Genomic DNA, 18,676 nt, shown 5'->3' with positions numbered 1-18,676 from the left:
GAACAGGGCTGAAAATGACCTTTTTTTTAAAGAGAAAAAGTGAAAATCTCTAAAAGCGTGGAGAACTATTTCTCAAAACTACTATCAAAGACAGAAATCAGGTTCTTTGGAAGTAAAATATAAAGAAATGATGGTTGGCTGAAGACTTCTGCACAGCACTGCGCGTTACTTTCGTGTTTTTTTTTGTTTTTTTTTAACAAATACATGTTTCATCCGGGAAGCGGACTTTGTTCTCAGGCATGTTACATTTTAACGTTAGGCTCTTTACGCCTTTTTTCCCAGGCGCTGACGCTTCCTTACGCATGCGTAAAACCAGTTGAAGAATACGTAACTGGCGTAACGTTCACGAGCCAGGCTAGCGGTGAAGGGTTTTGTGGGTCATGGGGGAGGAAGGTAAATAAAAGCGGGGAGCTAATAGCACTCAGCGACTGGTTTCGGACGGTTACTGGAAAATTTATTCGGACGGAGGTGTGAGAGCGGGACAAGAGGGGACATACCGCCGGAGTGAGGGACTGTCGCTCGGATACAGCAGCAGCTGTCGGCGGTGAGGTGAACAGTATGCTTCCCTTCTATTCATGCTTCTTCGCTGGGTGCACACTACGGGAGTGATCTCTGCACTGGCCCTACTGCAGCTAGCCAGCTAGCCACAGCTGATATTTTTTGAGTTCCGGACGGTCGTGAGCGTCCTCCGTTTCCCTTTAGGTTTCATGAACCGCACGCTGGTTACATAAATAACACAGAGTATCGCTTATCGAGCTAATGTTGCTGTTTGTAGCTGAAGCTGCAGTTAGCTCCGATCAGCTCTATTTTATTACACAGTGCTCCCAGAAAGGTAACAATGCAGGCAGGTGTGTTTAGTTGATATCTATAACTAGTGGACTATGTGTGACAAAGGCAACCTTCGCCTATTCCTATCGTCTCCGTGGATTTGTAGTCAATAAACAGGTGTCATAATGGCCCGTCTTTGGTAATGTGTGTATTAATATCTCTGTCTGATCCTCTTACTTTGACCCTAATCATAATACAGCAGCCATTTGAAGCGGTGGGACTAAAGTAGCCTTTAAATCTTCAGCCTAGACAGCAAGAACAACAGTCCACCTGTAAGGTGTTGTGTAATAGTCACTGAAGAGTTTTTAGGTAGACGCTCACATGCGAGATTAGGAAGGGAATTCATTTTTATGTTCCTCCTCTCCAGGGAGGTCAGCATGTGTAATTGATAGGGGTCATTGAAGTACAGCAGCAGAGTTTCATACATCTGGGACTACATTTCAGAGTGAAACAGTGTCACGGTATTGTTTATTATTTTGCTTTTAAATGTTTAGGTGAGTAATCATCAGATGGAGCAGGATCAGTTGAAATGTTTGCAGTTTATATAGCTGTTATTTTAGACCTGATATGGAGTGTTGTGCAAACATGCTGCTCTTCATTTCGTTATATTTTGCTTCACAGAGGAGCCAAACATTCTTGTAATATATCAAAGTGGTCTTGAACACTTCTCAAGTTCTCAAGGCTTTCTGAAGGTATTTTTATTTAGATATCGGTTGTTTTGTTTCTTTTCTCATTCATTTTTAGCTCAGTAATTGTACCTGACCAATTTTTTATTTTAGTCTCTTAACACTGACCCACTATCCATCATTCAAGCATATAAAAGGCACTTAACACAAGCAATGTACCAGTCTTGTGTCAACTATAGTACAAGCAGCTGGAAGAATCAGGAAAAAATCCATGAAGAACCTGGTGTCAGTGGAAAAGGCTGTGGTATGCCAAATTATGCAAGAACTTGATTGAAAATCAGTGGCAGCAAATCTTAGAATGATGAATCCAAATTGAAATTTTTGATTCAAACTGTCGTCAGTGTGGTACAACGGTGAGTATGAACCTTTTCCTCCCTTTCAGGCAGTGGTGCTGGGATCTTGTTAGAATTGATGGAATTTTAAACACAGAATATCCATCAGATTTTGCCATTTGGAAAGCATCTGATTGACAGCAGCTTAATTCACTGCCTGGATAGCAAAACACTTATCAGTCATGGATTGTCCTCCCCAGAGCATCTACCTCAAAATGATTGAAGCAGTTTGGGATCGTCTTGACAGAGAACAGAACAAAAGGCAGCCAACGTCCAAAGAGGAGAACTTATCCTGAAGACTACTTAATAAAATTATAAGAAAGCTTGCATAACAAAGTTTCAAATATTAACTTTAAAGCTCATTAGAGTAGTACAAATCTTGTTGGTGGGTGTTTGTTTTTGTTTTTTTCTCAGCTTATATTCTATAGTTCAATGCATGTTTGCACATTTCAATAAATCATGTATAAATAAACATGTATTTTCAATTTTCCTAACAAAATATAAAGAAATGAGGGGTGGCTCAAGAGCTTTTAACAGTAATGCATACACAAATCCAGAGTATTTGTGGTAGCATTTATCAAAATAAGCATTTCTCAACTGATTAGAAGATTTGCTTAAATAAAATAGTATTACATGTAGTCAGTGTGTTAGTATAGTGATGCTGATGTTCTTTATCTTCGTAAACGCTCTTAAAAGCTAAAATCTCCTGAACGTACCAGATGAGTTAAGTGAAACATGCTGTGGATGCCTGTGCCTGCTGAGCCATCATATTCTCATTATTAATGGTTCACTAAGAGCCAGAAGATGAAATGAAAAACAGCAGATGGAGCTTGAATTTGTGCGCGTTTCATGAGGCTATTTGAGCAGCCTGAAGATTTCGCTCGGCCTGTCAGCTGTTAAAGGGGTCAGGAAATTGAATAATTATTTTTAGATGTGATGGAAGGGACACAAAACAATGTGAAGGACTAACTGAACTTAAAATTACTCTCTGGTGCCGAATAACAATAATAATAATAATAATAATAAAAAAAATCTTTCAGGGTTGAATATGTCGAGTGTTAAAAATTAAAACATTTTATATTTTGGGGGATGGTTTTTCAGTTATTGGTGCATAACTGTTTAGTTTCTCTAATATTTAAGTGTCTAATTAGAAATTGGACCTCATACTGGATGCTTTAGGATCTGCGTCTTTTAATTGTTCCATTGAGGTGCTTCACTCTACATAGTCCATTGCATGACTATCACAGTAAAACTAAATATGAAAAAAGAAAATAAATGGTAATAGATAAAATGATAATTGGATGGCATGGTGGTGCAGTGGTCAGTGGTGCCATCTTTAAGCAAAGTGGCCTTGAATCCACCTGCTGACTGGAACCTTTCTGTGTGGAGTTTGCATGTTCTTCATGGTAAATGGTAAATGGCCTGCATTTGTATAGCGCTTTACTTAGTCCCTAAGGACTCCAAAGCGCTTTACACTACATTCAGTCATTTACCCATACACACACACTGGTGATGGCAAGCTACATTGTAGCCACAGCCGCCCTGGGGCGCACTGACAGAGGCGACACATCGGTGCTGTGGTTAGCCGCTGTTGCCTCACAGCAACGAGGTCCTGGATCCAGGTCTCCTGGAAGCACCCCATTCCAAAGACGCACATGTTGGCTTAACTGGTGATTTTAAATTGGCGTGAAGGGTTATCTGTTTCTGTGTTAGCTCTGTGAGAGAGGAAGAATGTGGATGGCTGGATGGCTTACCCAATGCAGGGTTATAGAGTAAGAGTAGAGCCTTTTCCAGCTGATGCCGAGCGGGACACAAAAAAGCCTGCACATTAGGGAAAAAGAAAGACTAGCTACAAAAGTATTTTACACTCATACAATTAGAGCAGGGCAATATGACCAAAAATATTTATCACGATATACATTTGAAAATTTGTGATAACGATATAACTGACGATATAATTGACACTAGACAAAATACTTTACAACTCCGCAACTTTATTAGTGCAAAAAACCCCATCAATGTATTTTCACTTAAACAAGCAGCTGTTTTTTTTATGTGCATTAAAGTTATATAAAAATGTAACAGTGCAAATGCAAATTCCTTGCTGACAGTTTAACCAAAAGGCATTTCCAGTGGAAATTAGCTGACATATCCTCAACATAACCATGTATAATATCCACAAAACTTAAGAAGAGGTTATACACACACAATACGGTAATATTATGTTGAAGCACAGTACGTATCACTCCGCGAGGCTCCTGCCTACGATAGCCGTACTAAAACATTTGACTGATTTTCGAGCGCCGTGCACATAAAATCGTTTTGAGGTCAGTAAACACAACCAGAATTCATACATAAGGCACACGGGATTATAAGGGGCACTGTCGATTTTCAGAAAAATCAAAGGATTGATTTTAAGTGTGCCGTATTTTCCAAAAAACACGGTAATAACGACGGCCTGCTAGCATGCTCTACAAAAAAATTGTGCTTTGTTGTGTATCTAACGGACGAAAGCCAAACCAGTTCCACACCACTGAAGTTGCAGCATTTTTACAAACCAATTCTGGTTCATCCGTTTCATTCAACGATCCACTTTCGCCCCTCTCATTCTGTGTCGCCGCCATGTGCATATGTAAACATAGGCACTGCGCATGCGCGTTTTACCCATATTCTATTGCGACATTTCATTTTCCTATCGTTGCCCAAAATTACACCGGTATTACCGTGAACGGTATGATATAGCCCAGCCCTACATACAATAAATAAAACCAACTAAAAATAAATGTATAGAAAATGTATTTTGTTTTAGGGTTTCTCACTGAGGAGCATTTAGTGTAGATGTTTAGTGGGACTGGAATTTCTTAATGTTTGTAAGACAAGTATTTGTATTATATCTGTTCTGATCTGTCACCAACAAAAGGAACAAAAACAGTGAAACTAATAAAACCTAAACTGAAAACTTTACATGGGGAAAAAAAAAAAAGTAAACAGTCAAAACTAAAGTAAAACAAGCCAACCCATTTGGGGAAACTTAGTGAAGCTAAGCTGAAGACAAAATAAAACTGTAATAAGTCTCTTCTCATAGCAATACTTTTCTTGAACACAGACTGAATATGAGTGGTTCATTTATGGCTCTTCTTCTCAGTTTGCAGGTGGTCTTATTGGGTTTGCCTCATCCTTGTGTTGCCATGGCGATGCGTGAGTTGGTGGAGGCAGAATGCGGGGGAGCCAATCCCCTCATGAAGCTGACCAGTCACATGACCAAGGAAGGGGGGCCATGGCAGAACGCCACAGCACCTCCAGTGAGTATTTTGTAAGACATCAGGCCCTGAGCTCTGTAGTCTACACGATATGCTTAGAAGTTTGGGGTCACTTAGAAATGTCCCTGTTATTTTTCAGTCTCTTTATTGATTTTTAGCAAACTTTGGCTTTGAGTTTCAACATTAAATTAATAAACACTCATTTTTATCTGTGAGGAAGAGCCTGATATTCTTTTTTTATTTTTTTTATTTAAGGCAACAATAGACTATACTTAAGCTTTCCTTTTGTAACTTTATAAAATAAAATGTAACAAATAATTACATTCAAGAGTTTCAATTTGCTCAGTGGTATGCATTAGGGAAATAATACCTGACAACAAAATTTATTTGCATTTGTTTCATTTTATCTCAGAGTTTTTCGGATGTTTCATTCATACCCAAGCTAGTTTTTTCTTTTTCTGTGTGGAGATGACAAAAAATGGGGATACTGTTATCAAATAATACTAATCAACTTCCTGACAAAACTTTGTTACTTTAAAAGTAATAAAGCTTTCCAGCAATTCCTTCTGCTTCTTTTTACATAACATCTCTGCTACCAAACAAACAAATGAGAGAGAACCTGCCTCATCTCGTGGGAGCTTTTCAGTCCTGACAGGAGATTCTGGTTAAGTAACAAACATAATTAAAAGTAGTTGGTGTAGCAGGTGTGAAAATACCATTAAAAGCTGTAGCTTTGCTCTTGGGTTCGTCCATGTTCTGTTACTCCTGCTAATGAGGGGCCCTTGTTTGCATGACGCACAGCAAAGTAATTACAGAACAACATAAAACTGAATTCAAGTAAGTAAAATTTTACTAATATTGGATCTTTCAAGATAAAAATCACAAAGTACCTCACAAAAAAAATGCTAGAACATCAAAACAAAAGACGAAAATATGAGTACTCAGGTATTTGTCCATGTGGAGCTCTGAAAGTCAAAACCAGAATCTTAATAATAACAATAACAATTTCCGATTGCGCGTGCAACTCTCCATCTGCGTGGACATGAGAGCAGATGTCCTTAAAAGTGCTCAAAATGGACTGAAGCTAGAGCAAGGCCCCAAAACAGAACCCTGTGGCACACCGTAGACAAGAGACAAGGAAAAGAACCTGAACTAAGAAGCAGCCACAGAAAAGGAACCTTTATGCAGATACTGACAGGTATTATGATCTGCTCCAGAGGAGAGCCCAGATTCTTATCCTATTGAGAAAATTGAGGTGGTCGCCATTGTCAAAGACAGAAGGCAAGTTCTTCATCAGCAAAACAGAACATTACCCTGCACCCACTTTGCATCGAGATGCTTATAGAAATGCTCCTTCTTATGAGTAACTGATCGAGCTTTTTGAGTCAGGATCTGAACAATATTTCCTGGATCCATGCTTTTAACTTAAAATGCAGAAACTGTATCAAAGCATACAGTAAATGTGTAAGAGTGCCTCTGCTACAAGAATACAAGATTTAACACAATCTGTTGTAGGGCTGTAAATTTAAGAGTATATCTTTCCTTTTAATTAGAAAATCTAACACTGTTCTCTGTCGCCCTTGTTATATAGCAGTTTAAGAGCTAATTGGCCTTTAAAAAATATTAATGTTAAGTTCCAGAATTTAATGTGCAGTTGGCATCAGGCTACAGCAAAAGCACTAGTGTTGCTTTTGCAATAACTTTTCTTTATATATTTTCAAGCTCCCTGTGACCTTTATCTCTGGAGCTGCTTGATTTAACATTTTTGTGCAAAACATTTTGCTAATAGATACCATACTTCATTATTATTTTTTGCAGATTCATCCCACTCCCATTGAAATTGCAACTGAGGAAGATGTAAGTGCTTTTCTTTCAATTTTAATGATTTGCTCTAAGACTGTACAGTATATACTTCAAGTTTATACCCTAAAGCCAAAATATTTAGGTTTCCTCAGCATGTACTCTAATCATTAAGAGTTACCATTAGATTTTATATAAAATGAATGTTTTTGTTCTAGCTCGTTAATGAGTTCCTTCAGGAACCTCCACGCCCTCCACAGACCTTTGACATGGGTCAGCTGCTGGAGGAAATGCAGCAGATTGACCAGCAGAGCTACAGACAAGCTCCACAGAGAGGTGCTCTTCATCATTATTTGATGAAGTTTAAAAGATTTTCTAAACCTTTTTTCCAGTAAATTTGAACTTCTTTGTATTTCCTTGTCATAGCTCCTGATGTGGCAGCGCTGGCCCTCTCTGGTGACTGGGTGGAGGAGTTCCTCCAAGGCTCTGATTCTGCCTCCGCCCCGGGGCTCATCGCGCTCGGCGATGCCGCAGATGCTGATTGGACGAAAGAATTTATTGCCGAGGCAGCAGGTATGTTTTGTTTTCATTGCTTTTCTTGGCCTTCTGCATTTTTTGCATAATGAGCAAATCATCTTTCTGCCGTTATCATCACTCTGTCTCATATCATCACGTTTTTTTGCTCAAATCAGAGTGAATATCTTTAGGGCAAAGTCTTCATAGTGTAGCTGTTCTGACTCATGAACTCTGGACAGTGTCAGCAGAATTGCATCCAAGCTTCTTCCAAGGTTGTCCTTTCACACATGTAGCACAAAGCAAGAGATGATCTACTTTAAAATTTACTCACTGCTAAAAATAACCTGTTTGTTGAGAGTGCTGAGAGTCCACCGAATGATTACCTGCACTGTTCTCACGCGCGTTCAGGCACAGGGTGTTTAAAAGGGAGCTGACAGTTATAAACCATTTAATGTCCGATCCAGCAGAATCAGACGTTTGAGTTCTCACATGCAGCTCTGTTAGGCGTCTACAAAGGTTTTTGGTTTTTTTGGGGGGGTTTTTAGGCGCACTGCATGGGTGAAAACAGCTTATGTCATTATTACATGTTTGCTGTGTTTTTAATTTTTCAATTTCTCTCATTTTTAGATCCTGGCCGCTGGGCAGAAGAGTATCTGGAGCAGTCTGAGGAGAAGTTGTGGCTGGGGGATCTTGGAGACAAAGCAAATGAATGGTGAGCAGGGGATAGAGCCGGGGGGTGGAAGGGGGTTACAAGCACTGCATTACATGTAGAAAATGTAGGGTAGACATGTGAGGGAGAATCAAGGAGGACAAGAGTGCTGTTGGCAGAACTTAAAGCACTTGAAAAACTGTGATAATTTTCTCTTCTTGGTGAGTGAATTTTCTGTTTAATTGTTAAACATTTAACCTGATATTCTCTTGTCTGACAGTGTTGAGTTAATCCATTAAATCTCTGGTAGAAGTCAGTGAAGCAGATGAACATGAAGTGAAAGCTGATTTAAAGAGTCCTTGTATAATCATCGTTGTGCACTGGGCTCTAAATACGAGAGTGTAAAATGCAGTTTATATTTGAAGTGATTTGTTCCAACCTACAGTACTGTGCAAAAGTCTTGAGCCAGCCATCATCATTGCTTTATATTTTATATTCTATGAAATATTGGAAATGGGTGTCATTGAAACATCTGTAAATATACATTGAAATACAGAATATAAGTTGAAAATCGTGTGTACAATTCTAATATGCTTGAAAAGCAGTATTTGCTATGACTAACTTCATTCTTCACCTTATTGGTACAAAAATAAAACTATTTTATGTCGAAATGAGTGAAAAAACAGCAAATGATCAAAGAAAGGCTTTGAAAGACCTTCAAAAACCCTGAGAACTATTGTTCTAGACCACTTTAAAACATCATGGGAAAGTCTTGCTCAAGACCTTCTAGTTTTATAGCATTAAATTTATGTTTTCTTTTGTTTGTTTTTTTTATTGTTAATCTGACAGGACTAAGGAGTATCAAGCAGAAGACGAGCTGAGGCAGACAGCCAATGAGCTTGTCTCAAAGGTTGATGACCCAAAGTTACAAAACACAGAGGTGAGCAGTGTGTCATTGTGACACCGTAATACACATCATTTCCTTTTACATGTCTATCACCATGTTCTTTCACTTTTTTCTTTAACTCTTTTGTAGAGTAGGTCCTTGAGACTGTAGCATGTGGTGCACAGATGATTTTTGTGGTTTTTAATGGCTTTTGTCTCAGTGTGGGAAGAAAGTTGCTGGTTTGGGAAGAAACTAGCATTACTGGTGTAAAACTGATGAATTAGTAATAGTAAATGCCTTTTTTTTTTTTTTGTTGTTGTAATTTGTTTTTTGTTGTTGTGTAGTTCCTGCGATTCATTAGGCAAATTGGCGAGGGCACTGTGACAGTGGAGAGCAAGACAGACAAACAGCTCACAGATAAAGCTCAGGCCGAGAATGCTCAGAACTGGGCCTCCAACCTCAACCAGGTACGAGTCGCAGCCCACTGAGGAAAGGATGGTTACAACTGTGAACGCTGTATGTTGGGGTAGAACACTGGTTCACTGTTGCCCAGTATAGGCTAAGCCTTGTGACTCATCACCCCAGTATCTGTTGCAGTGTAAAATTTTCCACAAATGTAACCAGAAGCAGCCACCAGTCTGCTTGTAATATGAGTCTCCAGGCTGCAGTGTTGCAGATGGAATTTGTTTTTGCAGAGAAAGGGCTCTCATAACTGTCAGCTTCTCCTCTTGAGCATTTAGATTTTAATGTGCACGACCAAGATTTGGGGTTTTCCCATCTTGACGTGATTTTCCTTTCGTTCTGGATTTCACAGAAGGTGCAACTTCATTGCTTTGTATTCGATCAGTTCAGGCAGTAAAAGGCTGATGCCAGATCGAGTTTCTCTCTAAATGTATTTCTCTACAAGACGACAGATACAAAAGTATGGAGGCGTAATCCTTTCACTTGACTGAATTAATGAGAGATTTTATAATCCCAAAGGAGCCTTATTGATTTGAAAGCTTGATTTCTTGAGCTATAATACTGCTGCAGACTGTTTGTCTGCTGGATATTTCATGTTTCTCTTAGATCAGTTGAACCAATATGGCTTCAGGATGTAAGACGATGCATCTCAAATGCATTCAGACTGGCTAAGTGGTGACTCAAGAGACAAAGATTCCAGTACCTCCCAATGTTTCCAGCATAAACCAAGAGGAAACTGTATTAACAAAGCATGGGGCATTACTGCTTATGAAATCAAGGTTTCAAATTAATAGAGGCTCTTTTGGGATTTTAAGGTCCGTCACAACAATGTTTAACTGCTAACTTAGCTATCATGGGGGAAAGGTGAGGTATACTCTGAACAGTTGGTTTTTAAGCTGTATCTTTGATCCAGAAAAACAAGACAAAATAATTAGTCAAGTAAATGCATAACATTTCTGACTGCATTCAAAAATACACACAACCCCCCCCCAAAAACATAGATCAGAGTTAAATATCTTTAACCCACAAGTGACTAAAATGACCAAATAGGTTCTTTAAAAAAAAAAAAAAAAAAAAAAAAAATATATATATATATATATATATATATATATATATATATATATGTTTGTGTTTATGTCAGAAATTCTGAACTGCTGTGATGTTGTTTTATTCAGTCATTCTGTATCCTGAAAAGGTTAGGTTTAGTCTCAAGACTAAGTCTTGCCATTTTAGGTTTGTGATCCATAGTTTGCTGCAGAACATTACAAGTGTGTAATGTAGAGATTAGAAGGGAAAACTACAACAAAATCAACACATATAATATTTAAAATGCACATATATTCAGTTATATGTTATTCCTGCTATATTAATGGGCTAATTCCTGAAACAAAAGTTCTAGAAGAAGTCTATTTAAAAATTCTTAGTCTAAAGCATTATACAGCACAAAGAAATATACCACTGAGGGCATAAATGAATCATGTAATTGGAAAGTTAAAAATACTCTGCAAAGCAGCAAATTACTCAATTTTAGAGATTTACATAATTTCCTTAGGGATTTTTAAATTATTCTGATTAAAAGAGTATAAATAAGAAGGTTTGGGTTATTTTATTTTATTTTTTGTACCTCCTAAATTGGATCTAGAGATTGATTTGTTAGTAACTATTTTTTTTTAAATTTTATTATTATTTTTTTTTTATTTACTAATTTTTACTAATCTAGTCAGAATTTGGAGAAATTGGGTGTTTATACTTCTGCCTTGAATCTATGATGTTTTTACTTTTTACTGTGAAGCTCTATGCTGTAACCATGTATCTCCATAAATGCATCATCAACACAGTCTCGTTTACTGGCGCCGTTTGGGCTTAAGCTTCTCTGGCTACTTCTTCTGTTGCCATTTTTTTCAAATCGACTGTAAGAGAGGGGATCTTGGTTGCAAAAAACAAACCAAAAACAATTACCTCAAGAAGGTTCCTGTGACAAAGTCTGACTGTGAAACTGCTTGTTTGACAGGTGGTTAGCCAGTGAGTGTGCAGGTTCATACCAATGATAATCCTCTATTTTAAAAGATAGCATCACTATCATCATCATTTGTTTAAATTCAGTATGACCCAAAATAAGTGACTGGGCCCATGAACTCATCAGGAGAGTGTTTACACAGGTCAAGACAGGAAGATTGGGGTTTTTTTTAGTAGTTTTGCAACTACTGCTATCGCCATCTGGTGGCCTCCAGATAGAATGCAGGTGTAAGACGCTTGAACGTTGACTTTGTGATCTGTGTTCCCCCAGCTAGTGTTTGGGTAAGGAAATTGCAGAGCATTGCAGGAACACCAGGGATAGATGCACATGCTGGCAGCAGGAGCTGCACCGTAGGCTCTAAATAGATTCAACGCAGAAGTATAAATTAAGCTATAATCTGTACTTTAATTTAATCTTTTGTAAGTCCAAAATTTGACCTGATATCTCAGTTTGCTTTTTTCTGCTTTACATCTGTTTCGTGTTCTTTTCCTGGCCTAAATGGCTTCCACATTATGTTGTGCATGTGTAGCTGTCAGCCATATTCATGCTACATTATGATTACATCTATGCCATCGCCCTCTAACTCTGAATTGTGCTTTTCCTATTTTTTTTTTTTATTTTGTTATTTTTATTTTTTTAACCTGCCTTTGGATTCTTGGCTTACCATTACCTTCATTAACACCTGTTATTCATCTGCTCCTCTTGATACTTCAAATTACTCCTTTTTTGCCCACCCCTCCAAAAAATTTGTAAAAATCCTCCATACCAACTCCTCCTCTTCCTCGAAACATTGTCCCGTTCCCTACTGCCACCCCTCCCTCCGTAGTTCCTGATGAAGACGGGGGGAGGGAGTCTTCCCCTGGAACCCCCAGAGATGAATCAGAAGATTGACAAAGTAAAAGCTAAACAAGCAGAGCAGTGGGCCAGAGTCGTCAGGCAGGTACGACCTCTGTGGTCACGGCAGCTATCCATGTTTTATTTTAAGCTGCAGTTGTAGTTACTTATTTGTATGTTTTGCTACCAGTGTTAACAATTTCGATCTTACCCATCCATTCAGATAGTCTCAGATTTCCTGCATCTAGTTGCTGTTTAGTGCTTTTACTGTCTCAGGAGAAAACTGGGAGTTAATTAGGAAGGAGATAAAGGAAGCAGTACGAGAAAAATGGTTTCTTCTGTGTTCTTCCACCTTTCATTTCTTTACTCCTTCACATTCACTCCCCTCTATATTTTTCCTCTCTGAATGCCCCGGTTCTCCCCTTCTAATAACAGTTTTCTCAGCCAGCGCATACAGATTCCTATCAACCACTGCCATTGCTCTTCATTGTTATTCAGGTGTCAGAGGAGTCAGCTGAAGCCTGGGTAGATGAGTTCGCTACATCAGGACCTGATTTTCAACAAGCGAAAGCCGCAGTGGAGGTGAGGCAAGAGTCTGTGACAATAAAAACCTTCAACCCAAAGCCAAGTATAATAAGTAGTATTGTAGAGGTTAAAGCACTGAGTGTCATCGGAGTTGAGGTTTGAAAATGAAAAGTTTCCTGAATGATTGGCATGACGGTGCCCTTGATTTTTTTTTTTTTTTTAAAACACCCACAAACTTAATCCTGTTTAAGGAACGAAAAAAATATAGGGCCATCCTATAAGGCATCATCGATGCAGCAGCGTCTTCCAGTTGAAAAAGGTCAAAGTTATCTCCAATACGCTGTGAAGTAATGATGCGTGTCTGTCATTTTGTCAGAGTGATGTGGATTTCTGGGAGAAGCTGCAGCAGGAGTGGGAGGAGATGGCGAAGAGAGATGCAGAGAGTCATCCCTGGCTGTCTGACTTCGATCAGCTACTCAGCACTTCTTACGACAAGGTATCCGTCAGCCTGCTCAGAGCAGGCGTCTGCTGCTATCTGTTTTGTGTTGCAAGATTTCAGCATTTTTGCGCATACAGCTGTCATGCACAATGTCTAATGTGCTCCTGTGTTTCATATACCCTATTAAGTACTAATTAAAATCATATACACACACAAGTTCTCTGAGCAGTTTCAATGTTTTCCTTGTTTTCATTTGCAGGGCTATCAGTTTGAAGAGGAGAACCCCTACTTATCACACCCGGACCCTTTGTCAGAGGGATTGAAGAGGATGGAGGCAGGGGACATCCCTGGTGCCGTCCGGTTCTTTGAAAGTGCTGTGCAGAAGGAACCAGACAACCAGCTGGTAAGACTCTGAAAGGCTGTGTTCTCATTTGCATTACACTTTTTTTTTTTTTTTTAAATTCTTAGAACATCCTGTTATTACTTAATATAACATTGTGGGCCAAAAGGTCTCCCTACTTCTAATTTTAGCCATGTTTTTCTCCTGCTTCCAACAGAAGGCCCTTGAAATAATACCATGTGTCTTTTTTTCCCCCATTAAATTGCAGGCTTGGCAATATCTGGGAACCTGTCAGGCAGAGAATGAGCAAGAATTTGCCGCCATCAGCGCCCTCCGCAGGTCAGTAGTCAAAGTTGACTAAAACATGTAGTAAAACATGTAGTTGTTGTTATTATTATTATTATTATTATTATTATTATTATTATTACTCTAGATCTGGGTGTTGTCTCTTGTCTATAGTTTTTGTATCTGTAAGCATATAAAACACATTTTGCATATAAAAAAAGCACCTCCATATTTTAACACTTGTCGTTGCAAATAAGAGTTTCTTTGCCAAATGAATAGTCGTGTTTTTTCTGTCTGACTACTTCTTTTTATTACCACCATTCTTCCCATAGGTGTATAGAGCTGAAGAACGACAACCTGACTGCCCTCATGGCGCTGGCTGTCAGTTTCACCAATGAGTCACTGCACAGGCAGGCCTGTGAGACTCTTCGTGACTGGCTAAAGCACAATCCAAAATACCACTCTGTTTGGGAGCAGAGTGAGCGCGAACGCTCCAAAGACAGCTCCAAAGAAAGGGAGAAGGACAGAGAGAGGTTCGGGTCATTGCTGCCAGAGTGAGCATCACGCACGTTTAGGAGAATACAAAGATACCTCTTTCTCTTTGCCCTTTCCTTATTGCTTTTCCCTTGTGCAGGTCTTTGTTTACCGACGTCCAGTCCATGTACCTGCAAGCAGCCAATGTTGACCCTACCCAGGTGGACCCTCAGCTTCAGTGTGGTCTCGGCGTCCTCTTCAACCTCAGTGGAGAGTATGACAAGGCGGTGGACTGTTTCAGCGCTGCTCTCTCCGTCACTCCACAGGTTGGTGAAGAAGCCTTTGTAGAAATTCCAATGGCTTCATGTCATGTGCTCAGTTTCTGAGCTCTTTCTTTGTTTTTCTGTCCCCATAAGGACTATCTGCTGTGGAATAAGCTGGGTGCCACGCTAGCCAACGGAAGCCGCTCAGAAGAGGCTGTGGCCGCCTACAGGAGAGCACTGGAACTGCAGCCTGGCTTCATACGCAGTCGCTATAACTTGGGAATCAGCTGTGTAAACTTAGGGGCACATAGGTGAGACAACAGTGCTGTTTTGATGTGTATTTTGCTAGAGAGTCTTGGCATGTAAAGAAGTAAAATCTTTAGATTAAATGCATAATCCTCCTGAAGCTGGTTTTTATGATAGGGGAGTGTCAAGGTTCACAACCTTACCACTGATGACCTGAGTGTGGCTCTCTTAACAGAACAGTTTTCTGATAGATGTGGAATTAGTCCAGCAGTTTACATTTAGATAAACTTTTAAAAAACATGTTATGTGAAATCAGCATTTGATATACCCTTTTCAAATTGTCTTAAACACACTGACATTCTGCTGCTTACATACACATCAAATGCGTTCTGTGCCTTTTCAAATTCTGTCAGATTGCTACTTTTGAACTTTAGCAATTTTATGCTGCTTCCCAGATGTTTTTACCTTCCACTAGGGTGCTGTCTATAGTTAAATCTGCCTCCTAGTGGAAGGTATTTTATAGCCCCTTTTCCATTAGTACCTACTCCGATCAACTCAGCACGGTTCACCATGCTATTCAGGGTTTTCCATGAGGCCATAGAAACTGGTACCAGGTACTTTATTAGTACCTGCTCAGCCAGGGTTTCAAGCGATTGAAGCAGGTACTAGAAGTCACGCTGCATGCCACCGATTGGCTCGTCAGTAGCATCACTCAATGAGTCATAAGTGCATCTCGTTCACGAAAATTAAAACTGCCATTTTTGAAACCAGCAACGAGGGAAATGGCTACAAAAAACCGCGGTGTTCCCCGAGTTTGACAAAAAGCCACAGACCGAGCAGTAGGTATATTCTTGGCTCAATGTCCACCTTTGTTGTAGCGTTCGTGTTGCATATTAATTACGTTGCAGGATGCCCAGACGCATTGCTATGGCAACAAGCGCGCGCACTGGGTTGTAATGGAAAACCAGTCGATCCGAGTCGTAGCGATCTGTGGCAAGTAGATCAGAGTAGCTACTAATGCAAAAAGGGCTTATGTGATACAGCTAGACCACACACAAAAGATGCTACACTAGACCAGACGTGCAAGAAATCTAATAAATCTCACAAAGGTTTGTGCTGATGATGATTGACATTCACTTTATAAGGTATACCTTCAGCGAGGTGCTGGAAACATTCCTCAGACATTTTCGTCTGTTTCGAAATGATTCCCTGACATCCCAGAGGTGCTGTATTGGATTGTGATCTCTGATCTCTCGTCAGCAGGTCATCTTCGCCATGTCTAAAAAGCTAAATGTTGCTGCCATTTGGCTGATTAGATATTTGCCTTATACAGCGCTTAACCAGGTGTACTTAATAAAGTGGCCACTAGAGTGTACACCAGTGAGAAATGGACCTTAATTTGCAAAAGTGAACTTAGTTTACACAAGTTTTTTTATTACTGTTGCCTGTTCAGGTTGATATCAGCACATTGCAGATTGAACATAAATCCATCCTGTTCACTTTTTTAACTCCACAGAGAGGCAGTGGAGCATTTCCTTGAAGCTTTATCTCTCCAGCGCCAGGCTATAGAGGATGGAGCGAGAGCTCCAAGGGGTCCCGGAGGAGCTGCGGCCACTATGATGTCCGACAATATCTGGTCCACCCTGCGCATGGCTCTCAGCATGATGGGAGAGAGCTCTCTGTACGCCGCGGCCGACAGGCGAGACTTGGACACCTTGATGGCTCATTTCTGCCAGAGAGAGGTGGATGGTGGGACTGAATGAAAACCTGCCAGGAGAGGGCTCATTGAGTGTGAATGTTTTTTGCTGGGAGGTAAATGTATGAGTGACTGAATGAAGCTGATTGAATGGAGGAATGAAGGGGACATGGTACAGCTAACGGTTAAAAGAAGATGATCGAGGAACACACTGTGAAGTGATCAAAGTGCTCATCATCATCATCATCATGTGTACATGTGTGTTTAAAAGTGTTGCAGTATCAGGCTTCACCTGTAGAGAAGCAGGCAGCAGTAATCCAGTCACGAACTGTTTCACACGTTCAGCAGTCACTGGATTTCCTCCTTTGTTGATCAAGAGAACCAGACTGAATGATTTTAACTTGAAAATCTTTCTCAGAGAAGAAGAGAAACAAGAATAAACATGGTTTAATCACTAATCTGTTCACCATCCAGCAATGTTAGTTTGTGTTAAGACACTCAGTCCTCTCCCTGTCTTTATTCACAGTTTGGTGGCCTCTGAGTTTATTATTACTGTGTTGATGTTGTTCCTACAGCATCTCGTTAACTTTGCTTCAGGACCACCATTGCAACCGGACAATCACATTGTTGTATTCGCTTCACAACTTGGGAACAAGATGTACACAAGAGTCTGGTAGGGACAACGCTGTGGTTCATGAATGGGTGAAACATAAGACTTTCACCCAGGAGACTGAGGCTTGTAGTCCTTGTTCATTTGAGACTTAGTTGACTGCTTTTCATTTTGAAAAGTATTTACTTCAGTCACTTTGGTTAGGTGTATAAAATGATCATATTAGAACTTAGTGAAGGCAAGCATCTTTTTTTTCCTCCCCCCTCAGGTGCAAAGCTAAGCTAGTGTTTTGTACACTACAAACCCTGTTTTATCAATTCACATGCCTCTTCATACAAAGGACTGGATGAGCCAGGGATCTAACCAGGCCTTCCAATTCGCAGACGACCCGCTCTACCTCCAGAGCTGCAACCATCCCTGATTGCAACGGTGTGATTGATCAGTGATGGTCCTGATGGAGGAACAACACAGCAATTATCAGATGTGTGTACTCTCTGCGGTTATGTATAATCAAGGTACAAGACCTCTGACATTAAAGAGTGCTGCTTATGATCCAAGGTGCTCAGCAGGCGGAAGGATTACAGATTATGCCATTGTAAAGTAGAAATACAAGTCATAAGTGCTACAGCTCTTTTTGTTATACTTTATTTAATTTTTTAGTAATCATTATCATGCCAGGATAATGAACTGATAACCAGCGGGACTGTTACTCAAATGATAAGGTGTGTGTGTGTCTCTGTGTGTGTGTGTGTGTGGGTCGGGTGAGAGACATTATGTCAATGAGAGTGGCTTTTCTGGGTTCCTGTGCTCTTTTTCATATTGCTCCTGTAAAACTACTTGCTTCATTGTAAAATAATGCTCTATGCCATACTGTGTATTGTAACATAATTGATGCACTATAATTGTTTTCAGGCTACTTATATCCTGACAGCAATGTTTAATATAATATTCAGCAATAAAAGCTTTGATTCCAGACATCTGTTATTATCCTTTTATTTCAATTTGGACCCCCTCTTGTTGGTATATGGGTTGTTTCATGGTCCTATCGACTAATTTGCAATTTAAATGTTTAGACTAAATTAGATTTTCATATTATAGAGCAAGATGGTTTTATCAAAATGTCAGCTCTAAGAAGTGGGAAGACTTGCCAAATCAGCAGGGCATTGCATTTAAAGTTTCCTCAGAGTTAATAATAAGGATTTTAATTTGTTTAACATGTTTTTTTGTTTTTTGTGAGTAATGCAAAATTATTAAAACTTGTGAAATACAAAATGCTGTGGCTTGGGAGGTAGTGCAGGTCATCTGGTCTACAAGTTTAAGGATCTTCATGCAAGATACTGATCCCTGAGTGGGCCTGATGCACACTGGAGTGTGTGCTAATGTTAGTTTAAAAGTGCTTATGCATAGAAACAGTTTGCATGAATTGGTGAATGAGCCTTGTAATAAAGTGCTTTGAGTGCTCAGCACTTAATAAAGAACAGTTAATTTACCAAAAAGTGATTTTATTTATTTATTTATTTATTTATTT

The 18,676-nt window shown here is 39.6% G+C and overlaps 1 protein-coding gene across 9 annotated transcripts; it reads left to right on the top strand.

Moving 5' to 3' along the window:
- The first annotated feature begins 332 nt into the window (after positions 1-332).
- pex5 (peroxisomal biogenesis factor 5) lies at positions 333-18,121 on the top strand. 9 transcript variants are annotated; one of them, XM_086311403.1, is made up of 17 exons: positions 333-544; positions 4,999-5,148; positions 6,925-6,963; positions 7,125-7,242; positions 7,333-7,479; positions 8,050-8,134; positions 8,921-9,011; positions 9,302-9,424; positions 12,263-12,376; positions 12,769-12,852; positions 13,172-13,291; positions 13,494-13,637; positions 13,843-13,913; positions 14,192-14,413; positions 14,494-14,659; positions 14,750-14,907; positions 16,359-18,121. In XM_086311403.1, exons 2-17 carry the CDS (start codon positions 5,035-5,037, stop codon positions 16,603-16,605), a joined length of 2,043 nt encoding a protein of 680 aa, XP_086167529.1. In that variant the 5' UTR covers positions 333-544; positions 4,999-5,034; the 3' UTR covers positions 16,606-18,121. The 9 variants fall into 9 exon arrangements, with proteins under 9 accessions (XP_086167529.1, XP_086167527.1, XP_086167532.1 ...); XM_086311401.1 differs by having other exon boundaries at positions 4,992-5,148; XM_086311406.1 differs by having other exon boundaries at positions 333-549.
- The last annotated feature ends 555 nt before the right edge of the window (positions 18,122-18,676 follow it).

Source organism: Aulonocara sp. 'chitande type north' Nkhata Bay, linkage group LG11 (genome assembly GCF_057382095.1).
Source record: "Aulonocara sp. 'chitande type north' Nkhata Bay isolate Kocher_YH1m ecotype deep benthic linkage group LG11, A_spYH_male_GT1.1, whole genome shotgun sequence".
NCBI lineage: Eukaryota > Metazoa > Chordata > Actinopteri > Cichliformes > Cichlidae > Aulonocara > Aulonocara sp. 'chitande type north' Nkhata Bay.
Note: the sequence above shows the minus strand (reverse complement) of the source record. Positions and strands in the feature narration are given on the sequence as shown.